Source organism: Stegastes partitus, unplaced genomic scaffold, assembly GCF_000690725.1.
Source record: "Stegastes partitus isolate 25-593 unplaced genomic scaffold, Stegastes_partitus-1.0.2 Scaffold932, whole genome shotgun sequence".
NCBI lineage: Eukaryota > Metazoa > Chordata > Actinopteri > Pomacentridae > Stegastes > Stegastes partitus.
In genome coordinates, this window is record NW_007578663.1 from 243,683 (window position 1) to 270,508 (window position 26,826).

The window sequence follows — 26,826 nt, forward strand, 5'->3', positions numbered from 1 at the left end:
GCGCGCGCGCGCATTAAGCTAACATAGCTATTAGCTTTGATAGCAGCGGCCCTCCCATATGGCGAGCTAGCGCTGCTCTTTAATGTAGCATAGCACGGCCCTGATGTTGCCGTGGCTCCAGCGGTGCCTCCCCTCCCTCCTCCTCACCCCGCCTCCCCCTCTCTCCATCCCCGCTGCCATTTAGCTCTCCCTTCCACGGCGCCACATGCCGCCGCGACCTTGGCGTTTTCCAGCGGCACGCCCGCTGCCATCTGCAGGCGGCAGGCTTGGGCAGTAAAGCATCGCGACCCCGAGTTTTTTGGGCCCCGTTACGCCTCCGCCAGGGGCCCCGGCCAGATGGCACTACCCACTAAGAGGGGTTTTACTGCGGGGCTGAAGGAAGACGACTGCGGGCAGGCAGAGGATGAACTCCCCCCTCTCCTCCTCCTCCTGCTGCATCGAGCTGCCAAATCTCAGCTCCGCTCGCCTCCAAAACGCAGCCGCTTCAATATTTCAGTCATGATTATCCTGCAGCAGATGATCTGTTAGCAGCCAAAAGGGCAGAGCAGGAGGATCGCAGCCGCCGCCGCCACTGCCGCCGTGACCAAAATCCAATCCCTGCCCAGAACCGACAACTGCTCCTGAATCTGCAGCATTTATCCACTAGTATGAACTTTAGGGACACGAGAGGTGAGAGGATGACTCACATCAGATACAACCACCTCACACAGCTGGTCGCCTTGAAACACAACATTTGATCAACTTGTGTCTTGATCAGGATGCTGCAGTAAATCAGACTTCACCTGTAGGTAAACAACACAACTATCATCACTACACAACACAATGAATCCATCTTATAGCTCATTTAACAGAGATGAACTCCAACTAAACCCTCTGAAAAAAAACCCTTTTATGCACAATAAACAAAAACCTGGCGCAGCATTTACAACTTCTATGGAAATCAGGTTCAGCCGACAAACAGAATGAATCTGCTGAGAATCACATTCATTCCAACTGTAAACTGTTACTAAGCAGATAAAATCAGTTTGCAAAACTGTCAAAAAAACTGCTTTGAATATCATAAATATGCATTTAATATGTATTAAAAATGACACAATTCTGTTAAAAATACAACAATGAAAACGTGGATGCAAGGAGGCGAAACACTGCAGGTATGTGAGACGATGGCTGATTTCAATACAGCAGTACAGGGAGTTGTATAATCAAACAGCACTTTCTTGATGTTTCAACGTGTAATTTAACTCGTTTTTCAGTCATTTAACTCGATATTTTCTTTAATTTAACAAACCAAGACAAGACAGTGAAACAACTGAAACTGTATTTACCATTTTTCAATCCTTAAATACATTTTCTTTCAAATAATAGCAAATATCTCTAAAATAATTGACTTCATACCATAAGAACAGTTTCATTTTACAGTCAAATATTGTACAAGAACAAATTCGTTTTTGTTGAAATATAATTTGGATTATTTACAAATGACTAAATTCATACTTTTTTCTGTGATTTTATTCGATATTATCTACAATTCACCTGAACGTGAAAAATCTGTAAAACAACAGTTGAAAAAAACAGCTACCATGTTTTAATCCTTGATATATATTTTTTTCTCTTAAATAAAACCAATTGTTAGATAATGTTTTTGCAGATTTAGATGCAGTAAAAAGTGTGTCACCTTAACTTCATTTAGCAAAGCAGGAAAAATAACAGGTCCTACAGATATCCAGCTTTACGTTAGATGCCAATATATTTCATATTTTCTGCTCTGCTTAGAGTAAAAAACAGTTAGCATGATGCTAAAGCTAGCGTATAACCCCACATGTTGACTCACATTTTATTTATTTAGTTTAATTTAGCTGAAAACACAGACAAACATCTGTATGTGAGATGAAGTCTATTTGTCTCCATCCAGTTTCCACCTCCTCCAGGATCAATAACGGTCACGTGATCGATCACAACATTTATTTATCGGGATATTCCGCTGCATTAAAATGTATTTATTGCCAGTTTCTGCTTTAAATTTACTCTTTTTTTGGAGGCTCTTTATTGATTTGAGATGTTTTAATGGATTCTGAGGGAAATCTTTGTTAAGATGCAGCTGAACTCAGAGCGCGCACACACACACACACACACACACACACACACACACACACAACCTGTCATTAGTGTCTGTCAGCAGGTGGATCAGCTGAGAGAAAAATAAGAAAAGTGTGCTGGTGGTCAGGAGGAAAATCAATACGTCCATCTTTACTGTATGGAGGGGGGAGGAGGGGGGAGGCGAGGTGGAGGGGGAGGAAGAGAGGATTCTGGGTAAATCCTGTCTTCAAATTACCTCGAAAAAAACAACAAAAAATATCATTACAGCTCATTCTGTGTGTGTGTTTCCTGCTCTGTGTGTGCATTACTGTTAACAATGAGTGAATTTGATCAATTATTGAGTTTTGCTGCAAAGATTTTTGCCCTAAAAGAAATCAAACTGATTGATCAAATGGAACTAAACGGAGCAGAACTGATGGTGCCTGTGTGTGTGTGTGTGTGTGTGTGTGTGTGTTTCAGTGCATAAATGTGTGTATTTTCCACTATATTTTTGTATTACTGGAATATTTACAGCTTTTCTCTATGAAATCAATCAATCGATTGATTAAATGGGACTGAATTTATTGTGCGTGCATGTGTGTGTGTGTGTGTCAGTGCATAAGTGTGTGTTACTAACAACAGGTGAATGTTTAAAGATTGATACCATGAAATCAATCAATCTGATGGATCAGATGAGACTAAATGAACTTGAATTTATTGTGTGTGTGTGTGTGTGTGTGTGTGTGTGTGTTTACATGCATGTGTGTATTTTCCATCACACATGGATTTACTGTCATGTTACAACGGTTGAATGTTTACATATTGTTGCCTAAAAAAAATAAAAATCAATCAACTGATCAGTGAAATGGGACTGAATTGATCGAGTGTGTGTGCACGTGTGTGTCTGAAGGCCACACACACACACACACACATGAACAGATCCCGGTGATCAGCGTCCAACACAACGTCTTTGTTCAGACATGAGGTCAACAAATCCTGTCAGCTCAGCCTGACTGTGTGTGTGGGTTCATCTGACGGCTATTAGCCTCTACGCTAGCTCCCGTTAGCGTCTCATCTCCATCTCATAGAGAATAAATAAAGAAGACTTTATTCCTCAGATTTACCCAAAAGAACAGGAGGGGGAGGAAGAGGGGGGGATGCAATGAAAAAAGAGAGAAAAAAAAAAAAAACGCAGAAGAAGAAAATCTCCAATTCATTGAGATCAAGTCAATAACACTGTAATATTTATGAAGGCTGGAAGCCAGGCTGCCCTAAAACCCAAACTCCAGCAATCCTGAATTATAAATTGGTATTGATTTGTGTTGTGGGTGAGTGAGCTGCAGTGTGTGTGTGTGTGTGTGTGTGTGTGTGTGTGTGTGTGTGTGTGTGTGTGCAGCAGCAGGATGCAGCTCTGCTCAGCTGCTCGATTGTTTTCACGCTTTCACAGGAAGAAAAAAAAAAGTGGAGCTGCTTGTTTGGCAACACTTTGTAAGAGCCAGGAAAGAGGAGGTGAAGCTGTGTTTGTGTACCTGAGCTCAGGTGTGTGAGTCTCGGTCACGTCCGTGTGCACATGTCGGAGTAAAGTTCAACCTGCTGGAAGCTCAACGTTAACTTCATAAACGCTGGATGTGACCTTAATCCGACCATCGTTCGTCCCCACACAGAAGTCCCTTCAGTTTTTGTGCGATTTTATAGCTCTATGGGTTATTTTTTTCTTTGTGTGCACACTGTGTGTACCTGAGCTCAGGTGTGTGAGTCACATCTGTGTGTAAATGTCGAAGTACAACCTGCTGTAAGCTCGGACTTTAACTTCCTGAGCGCTGGATGTGACTTTCATGTGGCCTCCATTGAGTAGAAGCCGTGTCCGTCTCATGCAGAAGTCCCTTCAGTTTTCGTGCGATTTTACAGTTGTGTGGTTGTTTGCCTGTTTCTGACTGTGCACGTGTGCTCGCTGTGTGTACCTGAGCTCTGTTGGTCTCAGTCACATCTGTGTGTAAATGATGAAAGCTAACTTCCTAAATGCTGGATGTAACCTTCAAGTGGTTTGTTTATGGTTAGTTTCTGGTTCCTGTCTTGCTACTGGTCTCCTACTGGACTGCTTATATCTGGTTAGTTTCCGGTTGGTTTCTGGATAGTTTCTGGTCAGTTTTTGGGAATATTTTAGTTTCTAGTTTTTGGTACATTTTGTTTCTGGTCATTTGCTTATTGGGCTAAGGGATCAAAAAACAAACTTTGTGAACAATTTACTGCTATTTAACCGATTTAACCCGTTTTGTAAAGAAAATGTAGAATCAAATTACATATTTACATGCTAACCCTTAAAAAAACACATTATACATAATTACATGTATTTAACCTTTTAAAAAACAAAAACCCACTATTTTACAGATATATTAAAACAAAAAAGAGATATTAAGGATTGAAAGAATGGTGAATCTATTTTTGTTTTTTAAAAAATGCCAAATTAAAAAAAAAAAAAAGAAGAAGTCTGACAGATTCTTCCAGTTTTACAGAAACCCTGTGTGTTGGTCCAGACAGCCGTCGTCTCCTCTGCAGCCTGTGACCATGTGACTGGATCTGAACGTTGTTATTTTACAGATTTAACGTATTTTCTGATTTGCGCTGGTTCTTTCCTGTACTAGTTCTACGGCTACGTGCTGAGAAGCCCTCCGGACAGACGGACGTTCTGGTCGTTATGTAACCCAAACCGGCGTCTCCCCTCCCTGGCGACCTCCCCCCTCTGCCTCCCCCCCCCCCGTATCACATCCCTCCATCTTTATATAGAAATCAATACCCTCTTAATCTGCCCTCCTCCTCCTCCTCCTCCCCCCTCTGTCTCCCTCACAACTGTCTCATTCTCACCCCTGCATCACCTCCTCCTCCTCCTCCTCCTCCCCCACCTGTCTATCCACACCTCCTGCCTCACCCTCCTCACCCTCCTCGCCGGCCCTCCCATCCCTCTTCCTGCTGTCGTCGTGTCTGGACTCGCCCGCCTCACATTTCACTCCTCACACCGCAAACACACACACACACACACACACACACACACACACACACACGTTTATTTATTTATCTACACAAAAACAAGCTCTGTTTCTGCTTCACTTTGTGTTGTTTTTTTTTCCTTCTTCGAGCAGGAACTTTTGTTTTTTGTTTTAAAAATCGTATTAATTAATTAAAGTCATATTTCGTCCAGATCAGAAGCTGTTCTGCATTAAATCTGACTAAATTTAACACCATTTCCACAAGTTTTTCAGCAATTATCTGCACATAACAAACGTGCAATAATGTTCAAATGGTGAATCGGGTAGATAGATAGAAATACTTTATGAATGCCCAAAGAGAAATGTGGTTGTTACAGCACAAGATAGAGTTACCACCACCATAAATACCGAAAAATAGGCAAAAATAAACCATAAGAAAATATAATGCAAAATGTACAACAAGTGTAATATTTCAAGAAAAGTCCTGCGTGGAGTGGAGAGCAAATAGTGACGTGCAACAAAACAATGAAACTAAATGACACTAAAATGTTCCGACGTGTAAAACCAAACCGAACGTGTTCAGTTTGTTTCAAATCCTTCACTGGCAAACAGAAATAATAAACCTGACTGGAACTAGCTTCAACTTTAGGGCCTTTCATGAATAAAAGAAGACGTTTTACGGCTTGAAGACAACACTTCTTGATGTTTTTTTTTTTTTAATAAATAAATAAAATTGGTCAGTTTAATCAGAAAACAGTGAGAAAAGCACATTACAGAAACGTTGAGGGTTTCACTGTTGGACTGCTGACATGAGAGCACTATTATAGTGGATAAGAAATGACCCCACCAAAATATTGATATTAAAACATTAAATAAAATATTTTAAAAAACAGCAATAAAACTCTGAGAATATTTAAAGAACTGTTCCAAAAAGAACAACGATGCTCCTTCTCTTGTGCCCTTTATGATTTTTGTTTTTTAAATAAATTGTTTATCTTTTATTTAACACGATATTTAAAACTATCAAACATATTCATCATTTTGAGCACACGTCAGTCAAATTGTTTATGTTGTTTGTCTGATTCTCTGTACGAACATTCACTGGTAAATAAAGTTCTGTTCATAAAACAACAGCGCTGATGTCGTTGCTCTGTACACTGTATGTTAACTCCACCAACTACAGATGACACGTTTAACATTGAACATCATCTCTCTCGTATATTCTTGTAAATTTTGTTGACTGTCTTCTACATTATGTTTTCTATATTTTAGTTGATTTGACCTTCGTCTTATACCCTCATATCTTGTGTTGTCTTGTTGCTTTGTTGACCTCCTGTGTTGAACAGTCATGCTGCTGTAACACCTGAACTTCCATCTGGAGTTAATAAAGTCAGTCTAAGTCTAAGTCTAGGTCTAAGTCTAACATCTGGACAAAGCGTGGAATCAGGTCCATGGATGATCTCTTTGGGGACGATATTTTTTAGCCCTTTTGAGCAACTGGTACAAAAATCCAACTTCCCAGAGCCCATGTCTTCAGCTATCTGCAGCTCTGACCTCTTCCCCTCATGTCCACCTCCATCTACACTGGAGAACATCTCCAGTCTTAAGCCGGGTTCAGAGGGAGCCATAAGTGCTGGTGGATACCTGTAGGCTCTGGGCCCAGGATTTGGGCCGACAGATCTCAGAAGAACAGAACATATCCATCTTCTATACGTCTGAGGCATCGTCGTCTTCACTGGACTAAAACAAGACTGTGTGAAGATGGATCTTGACCCGACCTGCTGCTCTGGTCCACATGTCCTGGACACGTCTAAAGCTATGTTTTGATTGTTTGACTAAATCCTGCGTCCCTTTGTGGCCCCGGAAACGTCCACCTGACGCCACCTGACCTGTTTGTGTGTCTGTCTTTAACTTTCTGCCTGCTATGTTTAGTTTTTGTTGCTTGCACACTAAATGTAATTGTATTTACACTGTTTAAAATCCGAATACATTTTTTTAAAAAGACCAGAAACACTGGAAATAATTGTGCTTTTTTTCATGTTTTTCTTGAAAAATGTATTTTAAAACTCAATAGATGGTCAAAATCATGATGTTTGTGTGAATTAAGTCTGTTTCAGTTTGGGATGCTTGTTTTTGTGCCTCATGACTCATGTCAGTTAATGAAAACGTCCTAAAAGCTGCAGATATCGCAGGAATGAAGAACTTGTTGATTAACACGAACCTGGATTTTGCGTCCCAAATCGGCAGCACAGAGCTAAAAACTACCCGAGACGTCTTTGCCAGAAACGTTTCAAAAGGCTCTTTTTTCCCCGTATTTTTTATTTCTGTTTTCATTTTCTGTGCAGATGTAATCCTCTAAACTCCTGCACAGTCTCACATCACAGACAAACAAAACATCAGTTGTTCCTAAAACCGTGCAGCTCGACTACATTTCTGATCTTCCGCGACGTAATATCTGTACGCGGGGTTGAGAAAAACTGACACAAATAAAGAAAACAAGGACGTGAAGCCGTCCAGGGACCTCAGACCATCAATCAGCCTTCAGTTCAACTTCATTAACTGAATTCTAGCATCGTCGTCTCCTTCCACCCTCCTGGTTCAACGTGAAGCCACGAAACGAGCAGAATAACACTTTAATAGGAGCCGAATGATGAACTAAAGACAGAAACATGTTCAAATGTTGACAACACGTGTAGAAACCGAACCTCACACGACTGGTTTCAGCTTGAAACCCTCAATCAGAAAACAAACATGATCATTTAATTCAGAATGATCTAAATTTCTAACATCCTACAAATGAAGGCTTGTTTAACGGCTTTTCAATACATTAAAAACTCATTTCTGTACATTATCCGTTCATCCACCAGTTATTTTATTTAATAATCAAATTCAGTCTAAAAAAAAAGCTTTCCAGATGTTTTGGTGTCATCTTGAGAAATGAAAACACAATTTAGGGCGCATTAAACAAATAACAGCCTTTGATAGATGAACAGCATAAACAGCATCAGATGAATGTTTTGTTGATTGAATGATCCATTAATTGACTGTTTTTAAAATAACGCTTGTTTTTAGACCTTTGATGGTTCTGTGGTTGCATTTTCTTGATTTTTTATTTTTTTTTTAAATATTACACATTTCTGTACATTCGGGCTGTGATCATTTATATTATCCATCGATACATCAGATATTTTATTGATTATCTGACTCAGCATTCAGTCTGTCAAGTGTCAGAAAACTGTGAAAACAGTCTGAGGTGGTTGTTTAGGCCAGATTCAGCTGACTGGTGGTTGATGGGTGCATAGAACAGTGAATTTTACGTGTATGTGCGATAAAGATGTACCTTTGACAGAAGGTCAAATCAATGTTTTTCTCCATTAAGTGATCTCTTAATCGACGTCGATTCAGTTGATGCTCCACGTTGCTGCCACCAGCCCAACATTCAGCTCGATGTTTCCGAAGAAACTGTGACACGGTAAGTAAAGAACCAGGACGTGGAAGCTTGTCCCTGGTTCCAGATGTGTCTCTCTGCACTCCTGGTTCACATGAAGCCACAGAAAGACCCCAAAATAATAAAAAACACTCAAAGTGTGAACTAAAGAGAGACTGTCGAACATCAAATAAAACATTCAAACGAGAAGTTGGGGAACGTCGACTAACATGGCTGCTGCTGGATGGAAAACACACACACACACACACACACACACACACACTACACACTCCCCTCCCCCACATCTGCTGGCGATGCAGGAGCCCACGGATGGTCGTCCTTAATTAGCCACACCGCTCTCATATTCCTGATTAAACTGCTGTGTGTGTGTGTGTGTGTGTGTGTGTGTGATGGAAGGTTATCAGTGCACTCTTAATTGGGAAAAACACTCAAGTGATTAACGGGAAGAAGAGGGGCGAGTGAGCTTGAGAACGAGTGTGTCGGGGAGAGAGCGAGAGAGAAGTTTCTGATGGGAGCGGGTTGTTGTTGTTGTTGTTCTGAATCCTGAAGGTTTGGACCAACAACATTTCTGCAAAGCACAACTGACCTTCACCACCGCAACACATCCAGAAATACCTTCCTGCAGGTGCACTGCAGTCCACATGGGCCGGTCCGGGTCAGGTGGTTTGTTCCAGTTAGTTTGTTCCAAATTAAATAGTTTTCTTCATTTTGGATCTGTTGGTCTGTTCCAGTCTGGGTCAGTTGGTTTGTTCCAGATTAGTTGGTCTGAGAGCTGTACTACGAAGCAAGTTTGACATAGCCAGGCTTTCTTTGTGTAGCCGAATCAACAAAACCAAAGCCCCAGCCAGAGATTACGGGAATCACGAAGGTGGTTCAACTTTCTTTGTCAATTCAGACTTTCTGTGGGATGCTGTTACTCCACGGCTTCATTCAGTGACATTAGTGACGCACAACTCAGCACGTTAGCAGATAAAACACATTCCCTCAGCTGAGAATCTGGATCACTCACAAATAATAGTCAGGAAACCATCTGGTTAAAGGGAGACGCTCTGTCAGCTGATTTACATCTGAAACTCTGAACAGAACCTGCTCCCGCCCAGGCTAGCTCCACAGCATCAGTTACCATGGAGACCTAGCGCCACAGCATCAGTTACCATGGAAACCTAGCGCCACAGCATCAGTTACCATGGAAACCTAGCTCCACAGCATCAGTTACCATGGAAACCTAGCTCCACAGCATCAGTTACCATGGAGATCTAGCATCTAAAAAGAGAGCCACCGTTGTGACACTGAAAACTGGCTTTAAGTTCAACATACCTGATAACCCACTGATCTGACTTCGTAGTACAGCCCTCGGGTTAAGTCTGGGTTGTTTGCTATGTTCCAGATCAGAGGGTCCATTTCGCTCAATTGGTTTGTTCCAGAGAGGATCCCTTGGGCTGCTCCATTCAGTTGGTATGCTTCAGTTTAGATCAGTTGGTTTGTTCCAGTCAGCTAGTTTGTTGCAGTTCAGTTCACTTGGTCTGATCCAGATCAGTTGGTCTGGTTAAGCCTCAGTCAGTTGGGATGCTTCAGTTTAGATCAGATGGTATGTTCCAGTCTGGGTCAGTTGGTATGTTCCATATCAGCTACTCTGTTCCACATGAGTTGGTATGTTCCAGTCTGTATCTGTTCTCCACCAGGAAGCAGCAGCAGCAGCAGTCGATGCTGGATGTGATCAGGAGGATCAGTGATCAGCGATCAATAACTTTCCTCTCACGCTGATCATGGAGGGGGCGGGGCTTCTGACAGCGAGGATGTGCGTTTCCACCAGCGTGCTGCTGATCCCTCATTCCTGCGTGCAGCTGTGAGCCAAGCATGTACAGATTAACAAGGCTATTTGCCTCGAGGGGGTGAGGTGCATGGTGGGAAGGGGGCTCCTAAAGTTCCCATGATGCCCCGGTGAGCCCCACCCTGCTGGGGGGGGGGCCTCCAGCCGAGCGCCGCTGGGTGTTGACACCGAGACGCTAACGAAGCTGCAGGCGGCGATGTAATCACATCAATCCAATTAGGAGTCGCCAGGAAGTGGGAAGCAGCTGATGGAAGTTTAATCGACCAATGAGACGAGGACGAGGACTGTAACCCGACACCGAGGTCTGGTGGTGTGTTCAGGGACAGAAGGAATCTCTGTTATGAACAGCATTATGATCTTTTGATGATTAGTTTCTCCTCACCGGGGCTCAGTTTTCACTAAACATGAAGTCCTGAACCGCTCCCCCCCTACCAGATTTATTTTACTACTATTATTATTATTATATTTTTTAATTTTATTTATGTTTCTACAGCTACAGCTTCTTTTTTGTTTTGTTTTGTTTTGTTTATTTAATTTCTGGCACCCCTGAATTTTTCCCGTTTTTTCTGTAACAATTTCTTCATGTGTAATTTCTTAACTGAATATTTCCGGTACAGTTTTCTAAAGTGCTGTTTTTTTTACATGTTCATTGCTATCGCTCATACTGCATCTGTTCTGATAAAGAAGTCTCATGTGACCCCGGTGAGCTCCAAACTGGACTTTGGAGATCAGTTGGGTGGATGTGGCCTCACTTGGCCGTTGAACATTTCTTCCTGGATCGTGTCAAACTCGAAGCAGCCCCGAGGGCCCCTGCAGGCGGCTCCGGGGCCTGGTGGAGACCCCGGGCCAAGTGGAGGTAGGCAGGAGGGTCTGAGGAGGATGAACCCTGAGCTGCTGCTGCAGAAGACGGTTTGTGTGTCTCCTCTGTTCTCACTGCTCGTCTCGGTCGCACAAAGTAAACACAACTGTAGACACAGGACTCACGCTTGACCTCAGGCCTCGTTTTCTGTTTCTGTCCAAACTCTGCTGAATAAGTTTCCACATTCTCTGTTCCAGCAAAAGCCCCGACACAGAAATACAAACTCCTCAATGAGTCCTGAGTTCAGTGTCAGAGGCTTCACATCGTTAAATCTGCTGAACAACGTCCCCCGACTGTCAATAAATCAGCACATATGGATCCATTCACTGGCTGATGGACTGGAGTCAACAAATAACAAATCACTGGCCAACAATCAAACTGATCTCCAGCTATTCTGATAATCAATAAATCTGTTTTGAAATTGTTTTTTGTTTTTGAAGCTTCTTAAATGTGACCATTTTCTGGTTTCTTTCCTCCTTTCTGACAGTAAACTCTTTGAACGAAACTTGTTTTTTCATCATTTTCTGACATTTTACCAACAAAACAGCTGAAAATCCACAAAATCCAGAAAATAATCCACAATGAAAACAATCTGTAGCTGCAGCCCTGAAATGTAAATAACTATAAGATGATTATTTTACCTTTTTGGAGTCCATTATTTACAAAAACCTTCTGAGAATCTCTCACCGACTCGCAGGCTTCTAAGATGTGACCAGGAGCTCAACGAGTCACTTTTTGTGTTTAAATTTGATTTAATTTTTGTTGTGCTGTATTTCAAAGTAAGCTCATAATTAACTAGTTGTCAGATAAATGTAATGTAGTTAAAGAAATGGGGCGTACCAATTAGAAATAATCAAGAAGTAAACGTACAGGAACATAAAATTCATGAGCCTCAAACACACAATTCTGATTTCAAGGGGAAAGAAGACCAAAAATAGGAAGAATTATCCTTTTAACTGGTGATTTTAGATTTTTTTGTTTGTTTTTGGGGGTAAAAATGAATTGAATGGACAGCCATTTAAAAAAAAACTTGTTCAGGCTCAAACACTTAAAATCCACCAAAGACATGAGATCTGGATTCAGCCCCTTTAATGTAAACCAGTGTTAGACATGTTGCACTACTTGCTGTCTACCTACTGATGATAAAATTAGCGGTGAAACCAGGTTGATGTTTGCAGCAGGGTCTGTTTAGGTCCACAGTAAATACTTTGAAATGATGGGAGCTCTGCTGTGAATAATTCAGCCGGAACATCAGGCCGCCTGCTCCAGCGATGGACCAGCATCTATATTTTACAACCACAAACACAAACTGAGCCCAAATTCACACCAGACGCACGACACCAGTGTCACAACCGATCGACGGCGTCAAATCAGGACTTCAGGGAGAAAACAGTGTGTGGCTCGTTGCCGTCATCCATCAGAGTGAAACAGAATCAACACGAACTCATCTTCTCATCACATGATGTCATTTAAATCCTTTAAATTGTTCCTGCTTCAGTCTGTCAATGAAAGCAAACAGAAGAGTCTGATTCTTATGTTTAACCCCCTGAACAACAAACCTGATAATAATGTTAAAAAATACAATTAAAAATTGGAAAAATAAATAAATATTTTTATTAAAAATACTACATTATATTATTAAAATTTAAAAAAATAATATTAAATCATTAAAAATGTCTAAAATTATTGTTTTTGTTTTTCTTTGTGTTTCTGTGATTTTTTTCATTTTTGCATGTGTTTTATTTTGTTTGTTTTTTTCTGTTGTTCTTTTATTTCCCTCTTGTTGTTCCATCTGACCTTGTTTGGTTTTTCCTCAAATTATTTTGCAATATTTATCTAATGTATTAACCCAGATGTACAGCTGAGAAGAAAAAGAAGAAGAAGAAGAAGAAAAAGAAGAAACAGAAACAGCAGGAGAGGTGAAGACAATCTCCTGTTTACATCCATGACTACTGGATCCTACATTTCCCATAATGCACCTGAAACATGTTGTTTTTACATCCATGTTACCTGCTGACCAGGTGTTGGCTTTAAAAAATGGTTGGAAATGTGAATATTTTAACAGAATCAGCCCGTCCAGCCTGAGCCCATATTACCCATGGTGCATTGCCCCAACGCGTCCATACAACTCCATCAACATTCAACACAAACCTGAAGCCTGTACCCACCTTTACCCAGAATCCCCTGCGGCTGCCTCCAGGACTTCCTCCCCCTCTGACCGGCTCTTCCTCACCCATCCTCCCCCACTTCCTCACCCCCCGTCTCTCGCTCTCCTTTCAATTTTAGCCTCGCCTGCCCAGTAATGTTCTGCTTTTATTGTAAATCTATACTCTTAATCTGGCCGGCTCCGATGGGCCTCGCTCGGCCGATCAATACGCCACGATTGCTGGGAAGGGTCCACCGGGGCAGATAACCACCACCCACCCCCCTGTGGAGTCCACCCTCCTCCGCTGGGCCCCACTCCCACTCAGAGCTCCATATCTGCCGCTTACTGTTCACCCAAAAAGGAATATTTCACTCGAACCACCTCCAGAGCTGAGCGGCTTTGTAACCTCTAATACAAACTGATGGAATATCGGACGTGATGACGCTTGATGCTGGTTCTAGTTCAGGCATCTCTAACTCCACCAGCTTCTGCCTGGTGTAGGTTAACCATGGCGTGTTAATACTCAGGTTTTTGACATGTTGGTGTGTCATAACCATGTTTTGATCTTTTGGTAAGTTAAAGTCCATGACTTTAGATATTCTGGCATGTAAATATCCAGGCTTTTGACATTTAAGTAGGTAAACATACAGCTTGTAGACGTTTCGGTTTGTTAAAATACAGGTTTTTCAAGTTTTGGTTTGTTAGAAATTCTGTATCTTTACCTCCGCGAACAAGCTTATGTTTTAGCCGACATTTATCTGTTTGTTTGTTTGTTTGTCAGCTAGGGCTGGTCCGAATAGCAATTTCGGATCTCCGGACATTCGGTCCTAATGAATGATGAATATCCTGAATATTCTGGGATTGCCGTGCGGTGGTGGCGAGTGAGTATTTTTTCCCGGGGGTTGGGGGGGCGTGTTTAGGCTCCGATGGGCTGGAGTGGGCGTGACGCACAGGCCGCATTTGGCTACTAAGACCAGTTTCTTCTGCATTTGGGTTAGCGGTGACGGCTCCGTTTCTGCAGCGGTGGGGGTATTCGGAGATCAAGTTTCATATCCCGATTACAGTACAGCGAACGAATAGTCGGCTATTCGGCTATTCGGGTCCAGCCCTATTGTCAGCAAGATAACTCGAAAAGTCATGAACGGATTTTCAGGAAATGTTCAGGAAATGTTGATAATGGCACAATGAACAGATGATTGAATTCTGGTGATGTTCTGGTTTACCATTTGGTTATTTTCTTATAAAACAGTAAATGCTGTTAAGTGTCACAGTCATGCAGAATGCTGTCGTAGCGCCGTTTGTCCACTAGATGGAGCTCTGACTCCATTCAGTCCTTCGGTCCTCACCGCTGTTTTCTCAGTAGTACAGGAGGAAGCTACAGCCAGGCAGCATCACAGCAGTGGGCTGAGCGGCGCTGCTGACAGATAAGTTCAGAACCATGTTGTGACGTTAACAATGACTCAGCATGTCTCCTGGTTCACTTTAACTCTCTTTGCCATGAGTCAGGACGACTGACGCGTGCTTCGTTGCGTCTGTCATGCTTTTCATTTATGTTGCTAAAGTTGTGCTAACCTAGCTGAAGCTACTTCCTGTCTATGTTAGCAATAGCATCGCTGTAGTCATGCTAACCTAGCATAGCATTAGCTAACAGCTTAAAGCCAGTAAGGAACTGCAGACATAAGTGTAGAAACTATTGTAGAGTACAGAACGACCGTTCATCACTCTGTCAGCTTGGTATTAATGATATCAATGTTAAACCAAATGCTAAAGCTATGTTCTGATTCTCCATGAAGCTAACAGCGTAGATAAATGAATGCAGGACTTTAACGACGAGTGGCGATCACAACATGGTGGAAATGAGCTGCTTGGAGGAGGTCTGAGCTCTCAGAGGGCTGCTCTGGTTTAAAAATGTTTTGAAGCAATAACATGGAGGTTTCTGACGATTTGGTATGTTGATATCCTGGTTTTTGACATTTTGTTCAGTTTATATCCAGTTTTTTATGTTTCGGTTTGTTAAAATAAGGTTTGGACACTTCAGTAAGTGTTCTTAAGTTTTGAAGTCCAATAGCTAGCTGTTTTGTTTTGGGTTTTTTTTGATAAAAACACTTCTATGCAATAATAATAATAATCACACGGTTTCATCTCATCTGACATTAGAATGCCCTCATTTAACTCTTTTAACTATTTTCAAGGTCGTTTTTGGTCGCACACCGGTCTGAGCACCACGGCCACCAACAGCAGCTAGCGCAGCCCGCTATGTGGGGCGTTCAGGGAACATCTGTAAATTGTAGTCTATCGAGAAGGAAATGTTGAGCAAGTGATGTGTTTTGCCTTTGGCCAGGAGGGAGGTGTGAACAAAAAAGAAGTTGGTCTGGAGCCCTGTTGTTTTAAATTTCTGACCCTTAACATCCAGGTTTGACCCGTCAGTGGTTCTGAATGCGTCTAATATTGTGAGTAAATAAATAAAAGCACACGAAGCAAAGCAATCGGCCGACTGAATCACAGACCTTGAAAAGATGCACTTAAGGTGGAAATACTTTTGCACTGATAACAACAAAGGAATAAAAACTAGAAACAGAGTGAGAGGAACTCTCAGGTGAACTTCATCTAAAATCCTGCTGTTTCCTCCTGAACCTCCTCCTTAAATCAGACCTTCCTCTCCTCCAGCTCTGCAGCCTCGCTGGCATTTCGCTCCCACGAGACGATAAAGCATCTTAACTATGAGACAAAGATGCTGCGCAGGAGTTTCTTTGTGCAAATGATGATCAATTTTTAAAGCAGCCGGCGAACAGATAAAATAAAAGCAGTCTTCTGTTAAGAAAAAGAGCGAAATCCAGTGTGGTCCTGAACCTGTGCAGCCTTGATTTGCCCCTAAATTTCCTCTTAATTTGGTTCAGCTGACAGCCTGAGGAGGCTCTTCAGAGAGAGAGAGGGGCTGATGGAAGACGTAGTTTCTTAACCATGTGAGGTTTATCTCTGACAGTAAAGAAGGTAAATACCAACAACTGGGGGAGGAGACGTCTGTATGTGGACTTCATGTCTTCAGCCTGACGTATAAACGCCACCTATCATCACACCAAAAGCATCAAATGATTTATTATCTATACCACAAAACTCTACACGATCAGCTCCTTATTAACTCTATCTTTGAAGTTTAATGAAGGAGATTTATGTGTGTAAAAAATCAGAATCTTGTTTAAATACAGATAAAAATTTGACCTTATTACCGATGCTGTCTACAGACATACTGACTCAACAACATCCATTCAGAAAAGCAACACTTGTTTTTCACTTAATTGTACATTTAAAGTAATAAACTTGAATTTAAAAGTTCCAGGTATTATCTTACATCATTTTTTAATAAAAAAAGAGTTTATGCTCATTAGGTTACAGGTTTACGTGTAATTCTACATCAAACCATACAAGGTGCTGCCTGCCATCGGGAGCAACTTCAGGTTCAGGGTCTTGCCCAAGGAGGGGATTGAACCACCAACCCCACGATCAGAAGACAACCTGTTCTACCACCTGAGCCACAGCCACCCTACAAGTCCAGATGTTTTTCTTCTTTGTCTCCTTCCCATCTCCTGAATAAATGTCAAGCTCTGGAAGCTTCTCTGGAGGTCAGAGGTGGTCCTCCATCACCTGGACCTCCGCTGATGACATCAAAGCTGGAATGGCGCTGGAGGAACAAGTGGCGCTTAGGGGGGTCATGACCTCCATGTAAGGCTCCGCCATTAAAGCAGGAGGGTGATGGTCAGACGGTGGGGGAGGCGGGGAGGCGGCAGCGCTGAAGAGGTGCGCTCTGGGTAATTAGAGCTGGGTCTCTTCCTACATTTTGACACTCTGCAGCAATTTATTGCCCCACTCGGGCAACTTGGCCACCCATCTAATTGCAATATTAGCGTGTAATAACGGCGGTGCTGCTGCGATCCGTCAGCGCCGCGTTCTGCTGCCTCGGCAGGATTTCGGCCATTAACCGGCAAACGGAGGAAACAAAGCGACCTCTGAGAGGAGCATCAGCTCACATTTATATTCAGCCACACAGGCCTGTTAGCGGAGGCTGCACCTCGTCCTGTTCGCTGAGACTCAGAGGGTCGTCGTCGCATTCATCAGAGTTTGGCTGCACGGCTGCACATTTCTCTAAGCACGAGCTTTAAGTGTAAAAGCTGCTAACAGGAGCTCAGAGGGCCCAACAGCAGGACAACACATGGAGGCATCCTGGGTCTGGATGTCTGAGCACGCTCATATCTACATCTTTGACAATTTCTTGCATTATTTTGTGGTTATTTGATTGTTAATTTTTAGGTATTTGAAATCTTGGTTCATTAAAATACAGGTTTTTGACACTTTAGTGTGTTAAAGTCCTGGTTTTTATGTTTTATGTTCTTTAATATCAAGTTTTTTATTGTTATGCTACATAAACATGCTGCTTTTTGATCATTTGGTGCAAAATTATTCTTGTTTTTGACATTTTGGTGTCGTAATAACGAGGATTTTTGGTGTACAGTCTTTGGCATTTACTCGTACTAACAGTGTGTTTCTTTGACACCTGCTTTATGATGACTTGTGTGTTGTTGTCCTTGTTCACGTTTTGCCGCTTTAATATCCAGGTTGGGACACTTTTTGTGTATTAATACGTCAAGTTCTGGTGTGTTATTATCCATTATCCCGACATTTCTTGCAATAATATTAAAATTCATTTTGCACTTTGATGCATTAATATCCCCTCGTTGACTTGTTTGTGTCCTAATATCCACGTTTCTGATGTTTTAATATGTAGGTTTTGGACATTTTATTTTAAATTAATTTTGACATTTTTAATATTTTGGTGCATTAACGTGCTGTTTTCTGGACTTCTTGGAACCTTTAGACACTTTGGTGTTTTACATCGTGGTACATATACTGGGTGTCCAGGTTTTGACCATTTATGTCTTTATATCCAGGTTTCTGATGTTTTATACGGTTGGTATTTTGGTTTATAATATTTCTGTGCATAAACATTATGGTTTCTGACATTTTAATGCATTAATATCCTGTTTGTTGGATATTTTGGTGCATTAATGTCCTGATTTGAGATGCTGTAGAACGTTATTGTGGAGAAAACAGCTCAGATAATTACAGGTGACGGAGGTGTGAAGGGAAACGAGCAGGTAAAAGGACGACAAAGAGGATAAAGCAGGCGTGACAAGGTGCTAAAACACGAAAAGCCCGAAGATGTGCTTCCACGCAGCAGCAGCAGCAGGAACGAGGACGTGTGATTTACTTTGGCGAGACGTGGATTCTCGGCATTAAACTGCTTTACTGTAGCGGCATCATTTGCATGATGGGTCACTAAAAACACGCTAAAGCTCCCCTCCATGTGTGTGTTAGTCGAGGTCACCGTGATAAATCTCTGCTTTTCTTAACAGGCGCTAAAATGCAGAGAAACAAGCGGAGCTGCAGTAAATCACCAGCGCAGGACTGGCAGTGTGTGTCCACGTCGCTGTGTGTGTCTGTGTGTGTGTGTGTGTGTGTGTGTGTGTGTGTGTGTGCCTGTGTCCATTAATATGCCTACAATAAGCGAGTGTGTATTCCCAGGGTTGGTGAACCAGTATCGCTGTCCTGTCGTGTCCTAATTAAAGCCGCAACCAGAAAACACAAAAGGATTCTCCAGCAGCAGAGAGTCTGTCAGACGTCACAGGACACAACGATGGAGACGGTGGACGGATCCAAAAGGCCACCAAGTTCAGGTTTCCTTCACCGGGAGGAACTGCTGCACATTTTACAGTTTACTGGTCCACAAAACAGCAGCACGGAGCAAAGGGGAGGATTTAATCACCACATGTGATGTGCATTTGTTTTTATTACGGATCACACACGAAAAGTTAATTTGAATTAAAATGCTCAATAAACAGCTTCACCCTCAGAAACCCACCAGCAGTATTAAAAGGCACGTTTCCCTCTGAAACAAAAGACAACTAAACATTAAACAGTCAGAAACTGGGGGGAAAAAACAAAAAAAACACAGATGGAATCGTTGGATTTTTAACCTTTTTGTACAAAAATATCCAATATACGCTTAAAAATCCTGATATTTTATCAAACTCACGTCATCGTACAGGTCTAATGCCAAAAGGACCTATCAGCCAGAAACTAGAAAAACATGAATGAATAATTGGATTTTCAACAACAAAATAAATACAATCTAAGCATAAAATTCAAATATTTCATCCAAATCTATTTATTTGACAGGTCTCAGGCCAGAAACTGGAAATGTGTCCAAAATGACAGAAACCATTGTCTGAAATGATTCAATATCTCTTTAAACTGGCCTGAATGAAAGTAGCCTAAAATCTTTAAATACCAATAGTATATCTATAGTTAAATATCTGTAGTATATCTATAGTGTATCTATGTTATATATAGTTAAATACCAATAGTACGTCTATAGTATATCTATATTATATCTACAGTTAAATATCTATATTTTATCTATCGTGCATCTATATTAGATGTAAGGATTAAACAACAAGGAGCCGTGCATTATACGGTTTGAATGCACACAGCGGAGTCTAAAACACCACAACGTGAAGCTATTTTATGCAGAGCAGCGTGATATAATAGTGATTTAACTTGCCAAACGAGGTGTGCGCATACATGGAAATAATGCACACCACTTAACAGTAGAACTCTCGCTGACCATAGTATAGCTATAGTTAAATATCTATAGTGCATCTATATTGTATATCTATAGTATAGCTATAGTGTATATATAGTACATCTATATTATATCGATAGTTAAATATCTATAGTACATCTATAGTATATCTATATTATATCTGTATTATATCTATAGTACATCTACAGAATATTTAGACCATATATTGTATCTGTATTGTATCTATATTATATCTATAGTATATCTATATTATATCTGTCTTACATCTATAGTAGATGTATAGTATATCTATAGTATGTCTATAGTATATTTAGACCATATATTGTATCTGTATTATATCTATTTTATATCTGTATTATATCTGTATTATATCTATAGTTTATTTATACTATATCTATATCATATCTATAGTACATCTATAGTACATCTATAGTATGTCTATAGTATATCTATATTATATCTGTATTATATCTATAGTACATCTATAGTACATGTATAGTATATCTATAGGTAAATACCTAAGTATTTCTGAGTTCTCTGGTTGTGCTGTCTCCATGGAGCTACAGGCTTTAGATTAACTTAATCTTGCAAACAATCTACACATAAGAAACTCTGACTAAACTTCCAGCTGTGACTGATCACACGTCCACTGGTTTGATTCCTCTATGTGTTCTATATGTTCTGGTTCTATATGTGGATGCTGATGGACACGGGGCTCCTCTAACCTCCTGGATGCTGCTCAGCCTTGTTGTGATGTTGGACGCATGAAGTTCATCTCATGTGCGACCCAACACACAGCAAGGCGACAAAAAGCCTCTACAAACACCATCTTTCACACACACACACACACACACACACTCACACACAGCCGGAGGTGAGAGTGTGTGTCCAGACGTGTGCTGACATGTGTGCGTTTCCTCCTATAGACGTGTGTGTATCACCTGAGTGTGTGTTTGTGGTGCGCTGGCCGCGGTCCAAGGCCTCTCTAACGAGCCAACATGGACGTCCTCCCCCCCGACCTCCTCTGAGGTCATCAGCTCCCACTGCCGCGACCCGACCAATCACGGCCGGCCGTGGTGACGGACAGCCGGCGGGCCGCAAGGACGGCGAGGGCGGAAGGATTAGACGGCGCTAATGAAGGATGGAGATGCTGATGTTTGCAGCGTCTGATTGGGTTTAATATTCTGGCTGAGGGACGGGTCCCCTGGACGGAGGAGTCGTCGCTGCTCGTTTTAACTTCAACTGAACACAAACGACTCACAGCAACAACACAACTTCCTTTGACAGTAGAACACCTATTGTACATTTTTGTTTATTTATCTGTATTTATGGTGGTGGTAACTTTATCTGTAACAACAACATGTCCCCTTGGGGAATAATAAAGCATTTCTATTCTATTCTATTCTATTCTATTCTATTCTATTCTAACACATACGAGGCAGTTTAATAATAAATATATGATTTCAACTGAACCTTTTTCTGTCATTTTACTTGTTTTGTTAAATTTGACATAACATCCAGTAAAACATAAAACAATAATAATTGACATATTATCCAATAAGAACCAAATCAAAGCTTGAACTTCAGGTATTTCATCAAAATCTATTTATTATACGGGTCTCATAGCAGGTTTTTGAACACATCCATCAGTAGAGTTCGCAGGAATATGAGCTTAAAGTTTTATTTAATCTAAATCACTTTATTCTTTTCACTTTGAGGAGAATCAATCTGATGTCACCAGACTCCATCACGACTCCTTCATTAATTAATTTACATATTAAATAAAAAGAACAAAGAAGTGTTTTCATTTTTAATTTTATTTTAATATCTGTATTTTTTTTTTAAATCGTCATTTGTTCTTTTAGTTACTCTATATTGTTTTACTGTATTTTAATCAGCAGCATGTGTCATTATTTTATAGATATTTGGCTTTCTTTGATCAAACATAATAATAATAATAATATTGCTGAACACATTTTTAAACTGGTTTTCCTGGTTATGTTAAATTACAGATAATATCAGTAAAATCGTGGAAAAAATGATAAACAATTTTTTAAAACTGATATAACCCTTAAAAAATGCGCAAATTCTACAAATAATGTCCAGATCAAAACATCTGTATTTTTACTGATGGTAAAAATGTGTACTGACTGATATTTGTTATTTTACAGAGTTTCTTGTTTTATCAACTTACAGAGATCGTCACGCAAAACAACAAAACAACAACAACAAAAAACTGGCTGATATTAGTCACACTAACATTTTAATCTAATGTTCAAAGAAGGTTTTTGGAGCGTTATGTTCCGGCCAGGTCAACATTTAACGGAGGATGTTTTGAGGATTATGCACTGCAAAAAATCTAATAATAAATCTGTAAAGAAGAAAAGAAAAACAGCCGTGGAAGTGACCGATGGCGGGAAAAACCCGTTAAAGTGGTTCTTGTTCTGCTACAAGCATCTGAACACGTGAACTTACTGACATGTTCCGGTCAGTGCTTTCAGCTGCATGTGAAGACGACTTTAAACCAGATGAGAAGGAAGACGAGAAGATGAAGTCAGAGACGTGAAGTCAAAAACCCAGAAACTGAAGTCCAAACCGCACCGGCTCATTAGCTAACAAGCATCCGCGGGCTCACAGATCTGCAGCGTCTAAATGTTATTGTGCTCGTGGTGTTGATTAAACATTTCACACGGCATCATGTCGGAAGCGAGAGGTGAGAAAGAAGTGAGACGCCAGAAAACAGGAGAAGCCGGAAGAAACAAAGAAACCTAGAAGACACCAGATGTGCAAAAGGAGGAGGCGGCCGGATGGGAAGAACATTTTACGTTCATGTTGTTCTGATCCGGTTCCTTCACCTGTTTAACGTCGTCTGGGTTTGAGCTGCTGAGTATCAAACATCAGCGTCCAAAGAGCAGGAAACCATTCACACACATCAGGACAAAGACAGATTAAAGGTTCATTCTGGCCCTGAAATCTCACAGATCTGATCTGGGCCATCAAGAACCTGAAAACAATCAAGTTCAAGTTTGCTCTGAACGTTGAGTCTTCCAGTCTGAACGCTGAATCAGACACTAACGCAGAGTGGATCCTGTCGACAACATGATCCAGCTGGTTCTGACCAACCACCATCACACATGCTGATATGAGCCTGGAAAGTTTACCCAGAATGCACTTTGTAAAGTTTTCTCTGGTGAATGATCAGAACCAGAACCACATCCAGGGTACCAATGATTGTTTCTATGACTCTACGTCACAGACATTAAACTGGTACCACGATGAGACATCCCATAATACTGATGCTACCAGCTGGTTATGGTCAGAAAATATTAAAAAGAAAAAAAAAAAGAGAGAGCTCAGATGTGTTTTCCATCAAAAAGTGGTCAAATGACACGAACACTGTCCAGAAATATTTGAAAACTGTTAAAAAATGTTCAAAATTACTTAAAATTTGTCCATTTTTTTGAGGGTCTTTAATTAGTGACGCCTGGATGGATGTAGAACTGATCTGGTGTCAGGTTCTACCAGAACCCAGATGTGTTCTTCCTCCTAAATGTCACGTGTCTATCTGCTGCACTGATGAAGTTCTGAGGCTCTGATATGATGGAAGAAGTCCATTAAAGTGATCAATCTGGACCCTCCTCTGTGGACTTCAAGGACCTGGAACTCTGGAACATTCACAGTCTGAAGGTAGAACTCTGGTCAGTAGATAAAGGTGCTGCAGATACAGAACCAGATGTTCTGAGGAGCTGTGTTCAGATCTGGTTGAGTTTATACTGAGTGATTGTTACAGCAGAGAAGTAAACAGGAAAATAAATCACAACCACTGCGGCTGCTTCATGTGTGTGCGATGAGCGAACACGAGTGGATTAATTAGCGTCATTACAGAGTGTTTGTGCTGCGGTATTAAAAGGAAAACATTTCCTGTCACTGTTGTCGCTTTCCTTCCGATTGTTTCCATTCTTCTCCCGTCAATAGAGGTGAACTTTCACGCCTCCGTGACAACACAGCAAACTTCATCAGCACTGATATGAGCTGATTTTCATAGATATTAAATGGAAGCGACGAGCGCCTCGGGGAGGACCAACACAATGAATCCTGATCAGCCGGAGCAGGATGTAGCTCGACACAAGTCAACAGACCAACACACCATCCTCTGGTGTTAAAGGAGCGTCCAGTCACAGAGCAGCAGACACACAGAGCAGGTGAGCTCCTACCTGTCGATGATGACGGGGTCGGACGGCGTCTCGTTGCGATTTCCGCAGCTCTTCTTGTCGCAACACCGACTGTGGAAGGAGACGACAAACTGAATTAGCACAACATCACCACACAACGTTGACACGACTTTTTACGTTTATACTGGAAAAACTACAAGTTGGAGTACGCCAGATGTTAACAGCTGTTCACGGGTCAATCAAGTTTCCTGGATAAAAACAAGTCACAGAGCTTCAGCAGCTTGTTTACAGACAACAATATGATCAATCTTTAAAAACACGTTTGTCTGACACAGCATGTATAGAAATGTGTTTTATTTTGTTTTAATAAAGCGGTTTTAATTTCCTGAACAGTCCTGTAAAACCACACATAAGGATTTCTTTTGTTTGCTTGTTTTAAAAAAGTATTTTACAATTTAAAGAAAAAAAAAAAATCTATTATTTTACAGATTTTTCAGGCTTTCTAGTGAAAAATAATTATTATTCATAAATCGACTAAAACAACCAAACCACAACTGTAAATATCCACATAAAAATATACAGTTTTACAAACATCAACGCATTCTTTAGAAACTTTCAACCATAAAAAGGAACCATTTAAATCAGCAATAACTACTGTTCTGAACAGATTTTTCTTAAATTACAGATGATATCTAAACAATTATAGAAAAAAATGTTAATTTACACTGTAAAAATAAATAAACAACAAACAAACAGTAAATCATATCCATATTTTAAAAAATCACGTTTTAAAAAACAACAACTTTTTTGTTAAATTACAAATAATGTCCAACAAAATCACAGGAAAAAAAAAAAAGATTTACATGTTGACTGTAAAAAACAAAACAAAAACATCTGTATACAAATAATAATTAGCTTTTCATATGAATTATGTTTGAATGTAAAATGACAGTTTGACTGTATTTAAATCAGCTAAAAATGTGATTATTTTACTGATTTCTGCAGCCATTCTCACAGTTTTTTAAATGTTACAGTAGCTTTTTGCCTTTTTGCCATATATATTTTATTCATTCATAAATGCAGGGATGTTTGTGCATGTACGTGCACAAACAGAGATCAGTAGACAAACGAAAAAAATTAATAAATGATTTTTTTTACATTTTTTTATAAGGGGGCAATAACAAAACAACACCTAATAAACACATACATTAATACATAAATAAATAAATAAATAAATACACAAATCAAAATTCATTTTCAAAGTTCATCATCTGGAAAAAGGAATAAATAAAAATAAAAATAAAAATAAAAATAAAAATAAAAAAAGCTCAGTTGGCCTCATTAGGAGAAACAAACTGCCCCACACCTTCTTCTTGGTGTTCATTACTCTATTGTTCCTGCCTCCTTGCTGCCCGTGTTGTTGAACCCGTTTTATTCTAACAGTGTGATTGTGTCCCACCATCATGACTCCTGTAGAAGCAGCCTGGTCTCCACTCAGCGTCCAGCTGGGAGGCTCCATGCCAAGGTCACTCACAGTTGGACGACACCCAGCGATGGAGCCCCCCCTCCCCCGTCCCCCGTCCCATCGCCCCTGACAACCAGCCAGCCAGCCAACTGGACGGCTGCTCACCAAACAGCCGTCCAGGTAGCCAGAGGGCTCGGCGGCCGGCGAGCACTCTGTCAGCCGCCGCCAACGATAAACCGACCAGGAGCTGGGGGTCCGGCGGGAGCCTGAGCCGGAGGAGGAGGGACCGGTGGAGCCAAGCAAGGGTTCTGGTTTGGCGGGTCAGCGTGTCGTGTTGAACAGCAGCGGGCCCGATCCAGCACATTAATATCCATCAGACGCTAACAGCGAAGGATGCCGGAGAACAGCTGAGTGATGGAGGCTGGACGCGCCGACGGCTGGAGGCGGACCCTGAACACACCACGAGGCTCAGGAGGTAACACGGTGAACATTTGAAACCCACCTGAGTTTACAAACCCACGGTTAACGCAGGGCAGCATCGTGTGATTTCTGTTGCTTTGAGTGACAGAAAAGAGTTTTAAAAGCCTCCAGATGTCTCCTGACGTCCACGTTAAAGCCTCAGCCAGAATAAACGTAAAGAAACTGTGAAACTGTAAAAACACAAGCGACCTGAATAAAACTCAGTCTCTCTGTGATAAAAACAAGTTGGTCATTTCTATCATTTCTTTTCTCAGCAGTTCATGTGTAATGAGTCCAAGAAGCTTGGCCAGTTTTATGTTTGACTTTTCTATTCTCGTCTTATTTGTGATAAATTATATATAATTTTCAAATTTTACGTTTCACTACCTATTTCCATATTTCTATTTTGATTAAATTTTATTCTATTCTATTTTATTTTATCATATCTTTTCTTGCATTCTTTGCGCTGCCACCGTGGCTCTGGATGTGGGGAACGCTGTCACCGTGTCCTGTCCAGCTGCAGGAGGTTCAAATGACAACAGAGGCCTTTGGACTTGACAAAAATCAACATTTCTGAACTACTTTCAGTAACATACTTGTTTCAGACACTACATTTATTCTCATGTTAAACATCTGCTGCAGAAGTTCCCATCAATGTGTGGCCCTTGCAGGTCGCTCTGCTTTCACTCTTCGGTCCAGTTCATCCCAATCCAGCTCCATGGGTCCAG

At 41.0% G+C, this 26,826-nt stretch overlaps 1 protein-coding gene across 4 annotated transcripts in view; it reads right to left on the minus strand.

Annotated features, from left to right (window-relative positions):
• LOC103366337 (transcription factor COE3-like) overlaps positions 1-26,826 on the minus strand; it is a 193,816-nt gene that overhangs the window by 117,453 nt on the left and 49,537 nt on the right. For all 4 annotated transcript variants that reach the window (XR_520662.1, XM_008294036.1, XM_008294037.1 and 1 more), the window contains exon 6: positions 24,217-24,285. Coding sequence is in view for 3 of the 4 variants with exons in the window: in XM_008294036.1 (XP_008292258.1) it covers positions 24,217-24,285 (69 nt within the window). In the remaining variant the exon portion in view is untranslated. The remainder of the gene's footprint in view (positions 1-24,216; positions 24,286-26,826) is intronic.